The 16,801-nt window shown below is 45.9% G+C and overlaps 1 protein-coding gene across 9 annotated transcripts in view; it reads left to right on the top strand.

Moving 5' to 3' along the window:
* Positions 1–10,949, top strand: part of DPP6 (dipeptidyl peptidase like 6) — a 790,271-nt gene extending 779,322 nt beyond the window's left edge. For all 9 annotated transcript variants that reach the window (XM_048837577.2, XM_075125995.1, XM_048837580.2 and 6 more), the window contains 5 exons: positions 2,455–2,560; positions 4,985–5,043; positions 7,259–7,331; positions 7,447–7,520; positions 8,693–10,949. In XM_048837577.2, the coding sequence (XP_048693534.2) occupies positions 2,455–2,560; positions 4,985–5,043; positions 7,259–7,331; positions 7,447–7,520; positions 8,693–8,842 (462 nt within the window). In that variant the 3' untranslated portion in view covers positions 8,843–10,949. The remainder of the gene's footprint in view (positions 1–2,454; positions 2,561–4,984; positions 5,044–7,258; positions 7,332–7,446; positions 7,521–8,692) is intronic.
* Positions 10,950–16,801: the final 5,852 nt, after the last annotated feature.

Raw genomic sequence — 16,801 nt, 5'->3', positions numbered from 1 at the left:
CTATAGAATGAATGTACCATTGTAGCTTTGAAAACTCAGACCTTACACCCAAAAAAATGGGAGTTTTGCCCAAGGAGGGACTGCTGGTTCAGGGTCTAAGTGTAACCAGTGCGAATCCGACTGTGTGCTCTGTTTCAGGTAGATGAGACACATCCAGAATCTTTGCTGGCACTTTGGGCATTGCAGTAACCAAATTCAATACCAGTGACTGGTGTTTTTTAGAGGATGTTGCAGTTTTACAGACTCTGCAACAGAGCAAGACTTTATTTAACCACACAGATACAGGGCCCAATCCTGGACACAGACCTATACAGTTATATTGATGACACAAGTGGTCCTCATAGGCCAGATCATTCCTCTCCTTTGGAAGAGCACACAGGAGGGGGCTCTGGGGAAAGTTAAAATTGCCAAGAGGAGCTAGGAGACATAGGCTATGGGGCCCACTCTTGAATCTGGCAGTTCCCCAAAGATCCAGGGAAGGCTTGGCCATCTGTATGCACCCTCCTGTACCTCTGCACTATCAGGGACTCCTATGGCCACCGCTTTCCTTAGAGACCCTGACTGAGTTAACTTTCCCTCCCATGCACTCTTCTCACCCTGGTCTGATGAGCGTCCACACCTCTTCCTGCACAGAGATCAGACTGCAGAGGTGCCTGATATCTTTACACAAGAGGGAGGGTCCCCTCCTGTGTACACATCTGCAGGCAGACACTCTCGGTTTATAACCTTTAGCCAGTGATTAGAACACTCACCCAGGATGTGGGAGATCCAGGTTCAAATCCCACTTCCTCTGACAGGCATGGAGCAAGGATTTGAATCTAGGGCTTCAGCCTCTCAGGCAAGTGCCCTAATCAGTGGGTATTTGAGGTATGCTGGAGTGGGTCTCATTCAGTTGCTCCTGCTGAAGCTGTTCCACTTTGTATGAAATACTTAGTAGTCATAGGCCAGAAAGCGTGAGAATGACTGTTAGGGCATCCCCCTGGGCCATGGGAGGCCCAAATTCCAGTCCCCCTTCCAATGCCTATGTAATTGTTTATACAAGTGAGCCTATGTAATTGTTTGTACAAGTTTCCATAGGCGAGATTGAGAGAGACCCTCCGCAGAAAACCCCACAGCCCAGTGGTTAGGATGCCACCACCTCTGTTCTGGGTGAGGCCCGCAGGCGAGATAGGTGGGGAAACACCTAGTTTGAGGATCCTGCTTGGGCAGTAGGACTGAGGCAGCTCTGCACATGCCCAGCAGCAGAAAAATGCAGGTGCCATGGGACTTTCCCAGTGGCAACTTAGAGGCCTAGGGACGTAGGTACCTGCAGGGTTAGGCAGCAGCTGAGCAGGGTTTGAAGATCTAAATTTTGGATTTAGTTGCCTAAATCACTTAGTGGATCGAGGCCAAAGTTATTCAAGTGCATAAATGGTTGCAGGATCAGGCCCATAGTTAGGACCCAGGCTTCCACTACTTACGTGTGCAAAACTCCCACTGAAGTAAAAGGGAAGATTTGCCTGTGTAGGGCCTGCAAGAATCCGGCTTTAGGAACTGGCTAGTTTAGTAACTCTTTTGTTGGGCTGTGGCACTGGTTTAGAACCCTGTTTCCCATTCATTAGACTGTGTATTGAAAACACCACTGCCCCACATAGGTGCACACAATGCTCGCAGGTTGGTCAGAACGCACCTCACCGTGCCCCAGTGCGTCTCAAAGTAGCTACCAGCCCGTTACATTGGGAAGCAGAGTTGAATGGTTTTTAATCAAATGAACACTCTGTTCTGCTGTACCTTGGCCTGGTGGGATTTTGTGTCATCTAATGGCGGTGGGGGAGTTTGTGTGCGCTTAACACCCAGGCTAAGACATTATCTTGTATTAGTTGGGCTCAATTTACAGCTAATCCCCACAGAGTCACAGCGGTGGCTCAGGGTATGTCTGTACTGCAGTCAGAGATGTGCCGGCAGCACGTGTAGACATACCCAAGCTTGCTTTGATCTAGATAGCTAAAATGGCATTGCAGCTCCTGCAGCATGGACCAGGTGGGGTTGTATAGCCCATGCTTCAGCCTGCGTTAGCGAGCTGTCTAGAGCAAAGCGAGCTCGGGTATGTCTCTGCATGCTGCAGTCGCACCTCTGACTGCAGTTTAGACATACCCTCAGATTATAAGCATTCTAGGCAGGGAGCCATTTCTTTGCTGCATGTCTGTACAGAGCCTAGCACTCTGGGGCTGGCACCTCTAGGTGCAATACAAATAAATATAAACAAAGAGACTGTATGCTATTTGTCATAAGGCACCCACGGGGTTATTGGCCCTCAGATGTGCCTGCCTCTATGACCCGTTAACACAGCGTTGCATCGTGTCAGCATGGGCACGGTTCTTGGTAACACTGACCGATGTGTGAGATGACGGCTTTGGTGCCCAGCATTTCTGCATTCTCACTGACACGTGTGCTGTTTGTCTGTCTGTATTCTAGGATTACGGGGGCTATCTGAGCGCTTTTATTCTCCCAGCTGGTGAAGAGAATCAAGTGTTCACGTGCGGAGCCGCTCTTTCTCCATTGACAGACTTGAAATTATACGGTAAACACCACTCCCCGGAGGCCACAAAATGCCAGCTCCTAGCCATCAGTGACATTCCCACCCTCCCCTTACTAGGTCTCCCTTCTCGTTGTTTCTTAAAACCTGGCTTCTGCCTCTCCTGGGGTCTTTGGTGTTTGTCTATTTCGAGCCAGACTGTGAACCCTTTACTCCCATTGGTGAGCAGTCTCCTTCACTTCAATGGGATGAGTCCCCTGCATAAGTAAGTAAGAGGTCTACAATATGGCCTCAGACAGTAGGGTCCTTAAGGTAGGGACCCTTTGTCCTTCTGTGTCTTATACCATGCTGAGCACACATGAAATAAAGAGTAACAATGGTAATAACTGCAAAGTGCGGCCATCCACATTGCCACTGCCTACCCCAGTAATTCTAGAAACTCACCCATAATAGCATAGATAGAATCATAGAATTGTAGGATTGGAAGGGACCTTGAAAGGTCAACTAGTCCAGTCCCCTGCACTCGTGGCAGGACTAAGTATTATCTAGATCAGGGATTGGCAACCTTTGGCATACAGCCCGTCAGGGAAATCTGCTGGCGGGCCGATCGCGGTTCCCACTGGCCACGGTTCACTGCTCCAGCCCAATGGGGGCTGTGGGAAGGGTGGCCAGCACGTCCCTCGGCCTGCACCACTTTCTGCAGCCCCCATTGGAACGGCGAACCACGGCCAGTGGGAGTTGCGATCAGCAGAACCTGCGGATACAGCAGGTAAAGAAACCGGCCTGGCCCGGCCCGCCAGGGGGCTTACCCTGAACAAGCAGCGCCCCTAGTTTGAGAACCACTGCTCTATGCCATTATCCAAATCATTGATGAAGCTATTAAATAGAACCGGACCTGGAACTGATCCCTGCCAGATTCCACTCATTATGCCCTTCCAGCATAACTGTGAACCATTGATAACTACTCTCTAGGAACAGTTTCCAGTTATCCATCAACCTTATAATAGCTCCATCTAGGTTGTATTTCCCTAGTTTGTTTATGAGAAGGTCATGCGAGACAGTATCAAAAGCCTTACTAAAATCAAGATATACCACATCTACCACTGTCCCCCATCCCCAAGGCTTTTTACCCTGTCAAAGAAAGCTATTAGGTTAGTTTGACACGATTTGTTCTTGACAAATCCACGCTGAGTGTTACTTATCACCTTACAAATGGGTGATAAACAAATACATACAAATGTGTCATAAACACAACCCAGACATTTATCAAAAAGGTTTGTTCAGTATTAGGAAGAACTAGGGCTTGAGCTCCAAACTACGCCACCCTGTTTAACGTTATACATTCTGACTAGATTTTAAAGCAGCCTGCGTCAGCTTGTGCATGCAAATGGACACATTTGCCTAGGTTGCAGACTCACCTTCTGATGGACCTTTGTGAGCTTGATAAATGGTTTGGTCACATGTTAAATGAAGGGTTTTGAATAAGGTCTAAATAGAGACTTACTAGCCCAGTTCTGTGCATGGGCAGACTCCTGCACCCACCCAACGACCCACTGGGGAGCCCCACAGAACCTTGCTCATGTGGAGGGCCTTGTAGGATCTGGGCTTTATTCATTGAGTGTCACACCTGCTGGGTCTGCAAATTCTCACTATTGCTTGTATCAGCCCATTGGAAACTCAAACTTGAAATCTTCTTCCAAAGGCCAAATATTCCCATCATTATTTGCAAAGGGCTGCTCCCACTCTGATCTAAGGTCACCTTCTAGCTTCTCCCATCAAAGCACACCTCTAAAGGGAAGCTATCCCATTCCCATCCAGTAGACCTATTTAGGGATTTTCCTCTTAGCTGCTGGAAGGCACAGCAAACTCCTTGCCTCCCCTCCATTCTCTCCTTGGCTGGCTACTCAGTGGGACTGATACTCTCTCACTTTGCACTGGTGTAAATCAGGAGTAGCTCCATTAAAATCAAGGTGCTACTCCTGCGTTAGGGCCCCTGCAACTTCCACTGAAGCCAATGAGAACATTCCGATTGACTTCAACTGGAGTTGGATCAGCCATTAGGTGATAGCAGAACAAAATTATATAACTTGTAGCTCCCAGTGTATTTCAGTTGCATTCAGAAGTCAATAGCAGAGCCCCGCTGTGACTAATGCAATACCTCTCTATATACATTCATGGCGAAAGGCCATGTAGCACAGTGGATCATTGGTAGCTGTATGTTGCAAAGGTTTGGCATTACAAATGTGTTTTGACTATTCTTTTATTAGAATTAAGTTTTCTCTCTCAACGTTATTACAGACGGAGTCATTCATTCTGATCACATTTCTAAAACAAAACAAAAATGAGAGTCTTGTTAAGTCTACATTTCTCATTTAATGAAAGCTGAGTCAGGAAATGTGGCTTTTATTTTTGGAACGGGCTGCACTGGAGTGAAAACTGACCAATATGTTCTCTTTATTTCTTTTCAAGCTTCTGCCTTTTCTGAAAGGTATTTGGGACTACATGGCATTGATAACAGAGCATATGAGGTAACTGCATGGAGTTGAGCACAGAGCTTTGAGCCAGTGTGCGCACTTTCATGACAAAATGTAAACCTTTCTTTAACTTTTTAACCCTGTCTTCTTATGTACAATTTGGGGGAGGAGGGAAATACCAAAAACAGTGCCTGCGAGTAATAAAAAGATCTTTGTTGGAAAGTTATTTTGGCTTTAAGTCTACAGACTGACTAGCTGTTTTGGTTTCCTTGAATTTAACAGTAAAGTAATTCATAGCCTTGTCATTCATTAATCCTCAGGCTACCCCTCTAAAGCAGGTAGGTATTATAAGCCCCATTTTACAGGTGGGAAATCTGAGGCAGAGAGGTTGAGTGACTTGTCCATGGCCACAGGACAAAACAGTGTCAAAGCCATGATTAGAACTCTGTTCTGGTGCTCAGCCCATTAGATCATGCCTTTTAAGCTACATCCATTTAAAGTCCCTTTAACATTTCACCCCAGGACGAGCTGCTGATGGTTGTAAGCACAGAATGGGTATTTCAGAATTCTGAAGCTTGAGTTGGTGATAAGCAGACCTCTGGGCTTGTGTCGAGCAGGGTTTAAAATGAAGATAGCTCATTAATTAGGGTGTTATTGTTCAGGGTGAGAGGGAGGCTCAATGGGTGTGAATGCTTCAGTTATTCTGAAGAAACTAGAAAAGAGTAGCTACATGGAGGGAAAGGGTCACTGGGCTGTGTCTGTAAAGTGTGGAAAAATTGGTGCTAACCCTGCACACAGCCCGATGAAATGGATTTTGCACAGGCATTCACCACTGGGGTTTGAAGACATTGCCCACTTCACAACAAAATAAAATCAGCCAGAGCCCCTGTGCACCTCCTTCACAGGTAGGGCTCGTGGGTAGGTGATCCATATAGTGAATTCACTGGCCTTCTGAAATTTCACAAGCGTAGTTAGGCCATGGTAGGTTTTTTTTTCTAGAAATTTGGAGGCAAATGAATCAAAGTGAAAGGGGTTCCAAAGCAATCAGTGTTCTCATTTGGATGTAGTGCGAAATAGCTTGGCTGTATGTTTCTGAAGGTTGGTGTGAGTAAGTACTGGTGCTTTTGACTAGCTTGGGGAGGGAACTATTTAACTGTTAAACGCCATTGACTGTATCTGTGGAACATCACAGTGTTCTAAGTGTGGCCTGCTATGCCAGACACTGATGTAACGTGTGCTTCCTAAACACCACAACTAGGCCATGTACTCTCTAGGAATCAAGGAGCACAAGACTGCCATTTCCTGAGCCATGGAACTGTGATGTGGAATTTATAAAGGCTGCTGATGCAGACTTTATAAACCATATTATTCTCCTGGAGGCAATGTTATAACAGAGGGAGCAGCATGCGGGGAACTAGATGAGAATCAAGAGTCTGTGTGGAAGGATGTTCCCTGCTGGGTTTTTTTTTCACCTGTGTATGCTTACATTCAGGTTTCCATTTGTTTCCTCCCTCCCCCATGTCTGCTTGAGAACTCTGTTTCCTGCTTAAATGCAAATTAAAGCAAACACACATTCCTTTGTTTAGGACAGATTTGTTTGCTGACTTCTGCCTGGGTAGGGTAATGGGGAAGATGTGCTAATAACATCAGAATCTTATTTGAAAACTCATAACTTGCTTGTCAGCATTGTCATGGTGAAATGCATATAGCAATCTAAGCTATAATTAAGTTATGATACCTCACAAGGCATACTTTTCAGAGTAGCAGCTGTGTTAGTCTGTATTCACAAAAAGAAAAGGAGTACTTGTGGCACCTTAGAGACTAACCAATTTATTTGAGCATAAGCTTTCGTGAGCTCATGCATCCGATGAAGTGAGCTGTAGCTCACAAAAGCTTATGCTCAAATAAATTGGTTAGTCTCTAAGGTGCCACAAGTACTCCTTTTCTTAAGACATACTTTGTACAAAGATTATTACAATAGTGTGTAGGGTGTGAGTGCAGGGGTGCATCCATCACACCCACCATCTACAGTTGGGGCAGGATTGGTCATGAGGGGCAGGAAAAGGTTAGACAAATAGACAGCATAGTTCCTCCTCCATTCTGCTGCTGTAATGATTCAAGCCGCCAAGAGGAAGAGGTTGCAATGATATCAGCTTGTTATTCTGGTGATCAAATATAAAACAGAGTTAAGTGCTACTTTGCTATGTATACAGAAATCACTCATTTCTGGCATGATGCTTAATCTTACCTGCAACTTTTATCTTCACAGATCACCAAATTAGCACACAGAGTCTCATTACTGAAAGATCAAAAGTTTTTGATTATTCATGCCACAGCTGATGGTAAGTGAACTCACTATTTTAGTGCGATACATTGCGTAGTTTATGAGACTCTGATTTTTTTCTTAATTAAATTTGCCACTTTTATGCATTTATTGATACTAATCTGATTTTACAGAAAAAATCCATTTCCAGCATACTGCAGATCTTATTACACACCTAATTAGGGCAAAGGCTAATTACAGCTTGCAGGTACAGTATACGTATGTTTCCATTTTTCATACTTAAACAGTCACTTTGCACTTTGAACAGAAAACAGATGTTATGAAGTAAGCTTTAGAAAGTCCTCACTGTATATACAATACAATATAAAAATACAAATAGAACAGTAATTCTAAGTTATATGTATATTATATAGTTCCTCTCTCACACACACACACATTATTATCATTATTTAGATTTGGCCCAATCCTGCAGTTGTTAGAGCTCCATTCGTATGTTCTTACGCTGGGATTTTCAAAGGAACTTGGTATTCAACTCCTGCTGACTTTCATTGAGAACTAGGAGCCCAGCTCCCTATTCTCCTTTGAAAATTACAGCTTTAGAAGTCTGGTATAATCAACTGGCATTCATATAACATGTACAAAAGTTGCCTGTTAGATCTGAATTAAAAGCATAGTTGAGATTATGTAGGACAGTTCCTTTACAGAGTTATCAACGTTCTTTGTAACAAAAAATAAATTCCTTTTTCAACAAGTTTACATTCAACTTTTTAAGTAATGAAACTCTTTTAATTCATATTGCAAGGAGTAGATCCTAAGGCCTTGTCTACATAGGACTACACTCATTTAGTTCAACTGGTGGATACCCCTGTGTGGTCACCCTAAGGGCAGGTCTACACTACAAAGTTTTGTCAGACTAGCTATGTCGGTCAGGAATGTGAAAAAAACATCGCCACCTCCAACCGGCATAGCTATTGGCAACACTCCCAGTTCATGTCCTTCAGGAAGCTGGTGGTACAATGACAGAAAAACTCCTTCTGTCAGCATAAGCTGCAGCTACACTAGAGGGCTCTGCTGGTATAGGTATTACTTTCAAAGCATTCGTACTGTAGCTAAGGCCTATTTAGGCTTAACTTAAACCTGATCAGAATCTACTTTTAAATTGAAATAAGAGTGTCCACACAGACGTTGGCACCAATTTAACTAAACAGGTTTAAATACAGTCTGTTCGGTTAGCCAGTGCAAGACAAGCCCTAAGTGCCACACGCTAGTGTTTGTATTGATGCTGATTAGCTAGAGCTGGGCCCGAGCTGCAGAGGTCAGCTCTGGCTGGATCCCAGGTGTTCAGATCTGGGACTGCAGTTCGGGCCCCTCTCTAACCTTAACGTAAAGCTACTCATGGTCTCCTTGGTTCCTTTGCAGATATACCCTGACGAAAGCCATTACTTTAACAGTGCAGCACTTGAGCAACACTTGTACAAGTCCCTTGTCAATTTCTTTGTGGACTGTTTCAAAGTTCAGGACAAACTCCCGATAGTCACACTGAAAGAGGAGGAGGAGGAGGAGGATTAACCCTTTTGGTTCGTGCAAAGCACAAGGCCGTTCTTTATAACAATATGCAACTGAATCATTTTCCTGGAGAAAGAAATGTTATGTTGTTAGCATGTGTTTAAACGAAACTGAAAGCAGCTCGCCTGCTTGACAGACAGCAACTCCTTCCTGAATGGAAGAACATTGCGCATGATGAACTCAGCAGAAACTGCTGTCTGACATGAATCCGTCACAGACATCGCCGTCTTCTTTGCCACAAAATGACTTCTGGAGTAAAAGGCTCTCAAGAAATTGGACTTGAAGGACCACACCAAGAAACTACCTTGAGGACTAGAAGGTTAAATGGCCCTTTTGCATTCAAGAAATGAAGCAGTAGCAATGAAATACATCATCTCTTTTAGGGTTACCATAGTTAGCATCCCGTTGTGTCAGATAAAACTTAATAAATGGAAAAGATTATAGCACAATTATTTTAAAGGTACTGATTCATACATATTTGCCTGCTCTCCCCCATGTTTAGAAGATTCATCACTGCTATGGGGCATACAGATTCTAATTATACCAAGTATCACTGTAATTACACTAATGTTTAATTAGCCTCATGTAATTAATTACTATTTTATATTGTTTTTACCTGTTCCTCTTTACATTTGATCTCATGCTCACCTTATCAGCTTCACCACTTGTCATGGATGTGGAAGAAAACATGCATTGAACTAACTAGACCAGTGTTTTTCAATTGCTGGGTCATGACCCTAGAGGGGGACACAAAAGGCAATCAGGAAAGGGGGGGCGCCAGGTGTTAAATTTTTATTATAATGTAAAGCAAAGAAAATCTTGTTCCCTCCCTCCCGGCACGCGCTTAACCCTTCAATTATTCTCTGTTAGCCTCTCCAAGCACACACTTAAATAAATTATTTTGGGGCAGTTCAATGGCTTGTGTTATACAGGAGGTCAGACTTGATGATCACAGTGGTCCCTTCTGCTCTTGGGATCTATGAATTTAGGCTTAGCTTTGATATCATTTTTACTCTTAAGTAAATGTAAGGGGGTTGCAAACATTTGTTACTTTGAATAAGTGGTCAGAAAAGATTGCGAACCGCTGATCTACACTCTGGTAGAGGGAGTTTGTATCAGATACTTTGCTGGTCATCTTGCGAAGCATTAAAAAAGAAATCAGTATGGATAGATTTATTTCACATGCTGTCTGCAGCTTAGTTTTGATTTTGGATTCCAAGTCAATGATTATCACATTCCACTTTTAGTTATGTCTTCTGCTTGCAGGAGGTTTGTAAAATCAGAGCATCTAAAATCATACTGGTCTGTGCAGGGGTGGAAAACAATGTTTAAAAACCCAGGGGAAAATCGTTCAAATCTCAAAAATCATTCCTTCACCTCCAGTTACCATATCATAAAGATTTTGGCTAGTGTTGCTCCTTGTAAGATATTCTGACCAAATGTACAGCCAGGATTAATAATGTATATTTCATTTTGTTGTATATAAAGGAATGTAAGTCAGTTATTTGTCAGGTCTCCAATCCAATATTAGTCTTGTGTTGAGCATGCACACTATAACCTTCCTTTGCTGATCAGGACTCTTTAGAAGTACTAGCTTGGAAATATATCAATTAATGTAATTTCTTTTCTTGTTTTGACAACTTGAATGTCAGCACCGGTTTCTACATTTTTACACAGTACTGTGGGTAAACTCACATCCTGACAGCAATGATGATGTATCCATTGTGCTCCTTAATGTGTCAAGTTTTTTTTTATTTTAATCTCTAAGCTTTGACTGTTGGTTGTAGTTAGACCATCCTGGACACTATACTGGTAAATCACAGAAGCAATCTAGTTTGGTTTGGGGGGGTTTCTTTAATTTACAGTGCATTGATATTTTGCGAACAGGAACTACAGCATAAATCTGCTTTACTCGGCAGTATGCCAAATAGACAATACGAATGCTGGGTGTCCAGGTTTTACTACACGAAATGGGCTCAAAAGTCTGAAATGAACTGGGTCGGAAAAACATTAAATCTGCTCTGTCCGCAATCTTTTGTAGGAGGACATTTAGGATGTGGCATGGTAGTGTTCGTTCATCCATGAAATAAAACATTATTTTACCACCCTGCTTGCTACTTTTTGGTTTTTAGTTAAGTACTTAAATAATAGTTACCATTAAGTGTGATTTCTATCTGAGTTGGAACCCAAGCCCCAGATGAAAAGATGCAATATATCGCATCTCAGTGTGACTGCAGAAAACCACTTACTGAGCACATCCCCCTAAGGAGTGATTGCTGTTTCTGAGGAAGACATGAAGTGCTGTGTAAAATGTGTTCAGTCCAAAAGAACCGGCTAATGCAGGGGCGGGCAAACTTTTTGGCCTGAGGGCCGCATTGGGTTTTGGAAATTGTATGGAGGGCCAGTTAGCGGATGGGGGCATGGCCCGGCCCCCACCCTCCCCTGCTTCTGGTCCCCTGATGGCCCCCCCCAGGACTCCTGCCCCATCCAAACCCCCCTGTTCCCTGACGGCCCCCCCTGGGGCCCCTGCTCCATCCACCCCCGCTGTTCCCTGACTGCCCCTAGAACCCCTGTCCCCGATTGTCCCCTGCTGCCCCATCCAATCCCACCTCGTTCCTGACTGCCCCCCCCCGAGACCCCTGCCCTAGTCAACCCTCCTGTTCCCCGCCCTCTGACCGCCCCGACCCCTATCCACTCCCCCACCCCCAAACACCCCTGCCCCCTTACTGCTCTGCCTGGACCATGGATGGCTGGTAGTGCAACATCTGCACTGCCCGGCTGGAGCCAGCCACCCCACCACGCAGCACAGAGCACCGGGTCAGGCCGGGCTCTGCAGCCGCGCTACCCGGCAGGAGCTCGCCGCCCGGAGCATTGCGCCGGATGCGCAGTGAGCTGAGGCTGCGGGGAAGGGGGGAATATCAGGGGAGGGGCCGGGGGCTAACCTCCCGGGCCGGGCAGGAGGGTCCCGCGAGCCTGATGTGGCCTGCGGGCCGTAGGTTGCCCACCTCTGGGCTAATGTGAGGGCCTCTGTTATTCAACAGTCTTTTCTGACAACTGTGCTCTTCGATGTACATTCTCTTTCTCTCCCAGAAGAGTCATGAGTGTCCTTTCTACCATCCACCCCATTAACCTTGGGGCCACCCCAATTCTTGCCTGCCTGCGGCTGAACAGCAAGGACATGGGCCAGTAGTCTCAACTAGGGAAGCTTGGCCAAATGGACTTTTAACATCAAGGACAGCAAGTTGCAACGAAGACCACAAAAGAGTGTTTAACTCTGTTGCCATCTCTCCCCTGTCTCTTCTGCTTGAAGAACGACGGTTTTCAGGTTAAAGTGAAAGGACTGAGAGTGAGAACGTGCTATTCCAACACTGATTTCCTGTGTGATTATGGGCAAGTTACCTGTGGGTGTCTATCAGTAAAAGGGGAATGATACCCATGGCTACATGGCATTGAGCTCCTTGGTTACTAGGGAAGGGCTACATTTTCCTCACGTCTTATATGTAGCCTCTGTCAAATTGGAAAAGAATCCTTTATTGTTATAAGCGCTGGTGTAAATTGCAGAGTTTCTCCCATTACAAGCCTTGGCTATCTTCCCTCCCCCTTACATACACACAAATGTTACACACTACCCTCCACCTCAGGCTGCTACTTCAAGGGGAGTTGGAAATCTGCACGCCCAGAACTCATCATTCCACCACAGGATTTTTTCCCTGTTATCCCTTTAAAAGCTTAGGGTCAGGTGCTTGCTCCTGGAATAAATACAGAGGTGGTGGATGGCACATTTTGCAGTGGCATCTTGCTAATTGTTTAGGTCACATGGCCTAAGCTCAGAATGATGTGACATTATCCGATTCAGTGTGCTGGACCGTATCTCTGAGGGAGTGCAACAAGCAGATTTCACAATCAACCAAGGTAATGGTGGACAAAGTCATTTTAATCTCTGCTACCAGCAATTCAGGCATCAAGAAGATTTGTCATTGCTATGGGCGTAAGGAGTCCAGTTATCCAAATTATTGCTGTAGTTACACTACAGTTTAATTAACTTTATGTAATGAATCACTATTGCATTGGCTGATCGAAGTGAGCTCTTACCTTCAAATTGATGGCAGTTTTGTCTGGCTGGAACTTTTGAGCATTGCCTCTGATCAATTCCAAAAATTCAAGGACCATTCAAAGCATGGATTGAGCAGAACCCTAATGATTTGGGGGAGCTAAGGGACACAGAGCCCCTGCCAGCTGGTGAGCAAACCCAAACACCTTTGTAACTGTCTATAGATTAAAAAAAAACCAAGGATTGATGCAGCCATTAACACCTTCCAGCAAATCCCTCACTCCCCACCCTCCAGCCACCATATCTCAGCTCTATTCACCCTCCCAATATAGTTTAACTTGTTGACTCCCTGAATGACTTACCTCCCAGACAGAAAGATAAGAAATAAGAACTGGGGGGAATTGTGGCACATACAGAGCCCCTGCCTTGGTGGGAGAGAACGGAGGACCCTGTCATGGAAGAATGGGGGAGGCATACGGACCCTTGCTAAAGGAAGAGAATGGGGGAACGGAACATGGATACTCAGCTGTGCTGTGGCGCGGGGGACCAACAGGGCAGGCACACAGCCATTGGCAGGGGGAGGGGGTGAGAACAGAGGGACACAATGAGCACTTGGCCTGAGCGGGGGTGTGGGTTTGTACAGAGTCTCTGAAATAGAGATTGGAGCATAGTTTTTGTGAAGGGAAATCATGCCTCACCAACCTATTGGAAATCTTTGGGGGTGGGGAGATTAGCAAACATGGACAAGGGTGACCCAGTGGCTATAGGAGCTGTACTGGGATCAGTTCTGGTCAACATACTCATAGGTGAGCTGGAAAGGGGGAGTAAGTGGTGAGATGGCAAAATTTGCAGGCGGTACTAGATTACTCAGTCCAAAGCTGACTGCGAAAAGTTACAAAGGGATCTCAAAAAACTAGGTGACTGGGCAACAAAATGGCAAATGAAATTGAGTGTTGGCAAATGCAAAGTAATGCACATTGGAAAACATCATCCCAACTATATATACAAAATGGTGGGGTCAAAATTAGCTGATACCACTCCAGAAAGTGATCTTTGGAGCTATTACAGATAGTTCACTGAAAACAGCTGCTCAATGTGCAGCAGACATCAAAAAACGCTGACACTGTTAGGAGCTATGAGGAAAGGGCTAGCAGATAGGCCAGAAAATGGCATAATGCCACTATATAAGTGCACGGTATGTCCACACCGTGACGACTACATTCAATTCTGGTCAACCCATCCCAATCAAAAGATATATTAGCATTAGAAAAAGTACAGCGCAGGGCAACCAATATGATTATGAGTATGGAACAGCTGCCATACATGAAGAGAGTAAAAAGACTCAACCCTTTCCATTTTGAAATGAGACAACGAAGGGGGATATGCTAGAGAGCTATAAAATCATGACTGGTGTGAAGAAAGTTGAGGGAACTGTTATAGACGCCTTAATGTAGCACAAGAACTTTGGGGGGGGGGTCACCCAATGAAATTAATAGGCAACAGGTTTAAAGCAAACAAGAGGAAGTACTTCTCCATACAATGCACCGTCAATGTCTGGAACTCATTGCCAGGGGATGTTGTGAAGGCCAAAAGTGTAACTGAGTTCAACAATGAGTTAGATAAATTAATGGCGGACAGGTCCAGCAACGGCTGTTAACCAAATGGTCGGGGCACAAACCCATGATCTGGGTGTCCCTGACCGACATGAAATGAGCCATTCCCTGTCGTCCAGTCCCAGGGTCTAATTGCTCTGTTCTGAAGCCAGGCTACTGGGCGAGCTGGGCCATGGTCTGCTTCAGTACAGCCAGTCGTATGTAATGCAAAGAACCCCTGGTGTGCCCAATGAGAGGCGTTGACAGAAGCAGCAGCAAGTGCAACCCTCGAATACAGTGTTCACGTGTTGCTCTGCGTTCTTTAGACTCATGCTCACCGATTAGCTCCTCTCAGGCCCCCTACAACCCTTCTCCAGGGAAAACAATGCCCCTCCCCCCGGGCCGCACTGCAACCTGTTGCTGGCTAGAGGACTGGTGCACCGTGGTGTAGCGGGCCGGCATGTTCACTCCCTGGCTGGTGGCACGGGACACTCACTCCCCTGGTCTAGTTGAGAGGGAAGCCTCATATCATCCGCTCTAGCCTCCTGCAAGGGTTTCACGGCTCTAGCTCTCTACCCACCCCTTGACTCCAGTTGTGCTACGGAGGGGGCCCTGTTCTTGCATCCAGCCCATATGTCATCACAATGCTTCTGCTTTGTCCAGGCATCTGGGCGCCCATTGCCCAGCTCCTGTACCTAGGTTTGTCAATTTTGGTCAGATGTATTCCTGGAGGTTCCATCACATGACATAATTTTTAATTAAAGATTAATCCTTAATTCCTGCAGACTTCAGGACAATCCTGGAGGGGTGGGAACCCTACCCATACCCAGTAGCGCCTCCTCCCTGGAGCAAGGCAGACGTACCAAGGAAGGGGATGCACTGGTTGTAGAGTGCGCGAAGGCCCCCACACAGCAGCAGACCCTGGTGCCCCAGCACAGCTGAGCAATGCCAGTGTGACCCAAACAGGAACTACAAACCAAGCTGTGCAGTGCGGTGCAATGCAGCTGACAATACTAGAGGCAGGCTGGCTTAGTGGCTAGAGTTCTGGAGTGGGACTCAGTCTGAAGACCGGGGGGGGGGCTTCCTCACCCTGCCACTGACCTGCTGGGTGACTAAGGCCACTTCTCTATGGCTCAGTTTCCCAGCTGTAAAATGGAGCTAATGCTACTGCCCTTCTCTGTAAAGCACTTTAATAAAAATAATCCAGAGATTTCAAAGCACAGCTAGACTGTACCCTCACAGCATGACAGGCATTGGCTCTGTGATGTTGGGGGGGAGGGGGGTAGAAATAACAAGTGGGAGGAAGAACATGGCCTCAGTTTCCTATTTTAGTAATTGTATGGGTTTAAAACTCATTTTTCTCAACAAACATCCTCCCCCTTTCCTGTTCGCATCCCTCTTTCTGACCTGGAACACTTTTTCAGCCCGGAGCATCAATGCTTTCTCTGGTCCACTGCTGACCCCTCCTCGGCCTCACCACCGACAAATACGAATAAAGCTGGAAAGCATGCCCATGGCCCCCTTGCAAGGCACTGGCTATAAATAAAAACCAGGGCCAAAATCGATAAAGCACTCCAGCAATATCCACTTCATTCCTTGGGAGCGTTGTGTGGTTTGTATTTATTCCCTCTGTGGCTGATTTGCAAGGCCCAATGAGTCCTTTTCTAGTGTAGCCCCCCCACAGGAGCCTGACTGCTTCAAGGATGCATTTCAATGCATACTGGCCCCTCCCCAGTTTGCTTTGCAGCCCACCCGTTTTATTTAGTTGTGTACCTTTGGCTGCGTTGCTGCAGAGCGGGATTGTTCAAAGAGGAGACGGGGCTAGATACAGTCTTTGGAACCATAAACCAGCTCGTGCACTGGTCACGGACTTGATGGCTACAATGAGTCTGGCCATTCAGTGTCCTGACAGCCACCCAGCACCAAGCACAGACTGGGACACTGCACACCAGCTGCGGATTGGTCACATTAAGGGCACTGGATTAGCTTTCACCTGGCCCATGCTCACGCTGCGGCTACATGGTACAGTGAAGCCCCACTGACTCAGGCAGGCATTTGTTCAAAGAGCAGCGCTATTAAGAATGTCCCAGATAAACCCAACCCCCCTGCCCCCCCCCCCGGCCCGGATCCTGAATTTATCCAATACACCATTGAAAATTAGAGGAACCTACCTCCCCATGGCACAACTTGCCAGGCCTCGTATGCTAGGACTCATTCCTGTCACCATTCATTCAGCACGAACTAGCCTGGGCCTGATCCAGTTTCCATGCAAGTCAGGCTGGCTGTGGAGATGAGAGCCTGGGCACCGCAGGGAGGAGG

The sequence above is a fragment of the Caretta caretta genome, chromosome 2 (assembly GCF_965140235.1).
Source record: "Caretta caretta isolate rCarCar2 chromosome 2, rCarCar1.hap1, whole genome shotgun sequence".
NCBI classification, from domain to species: domain Eukaryota; kingdom Metazoa; phylum Chordata; order Testudines; family Cheloniidae; genus Caretta; species Caretta caretta.
Note: the sequence above shows the minus strand (reverse complement) of the source record. Positions and strands in the feature narration are given on the sequence as shown.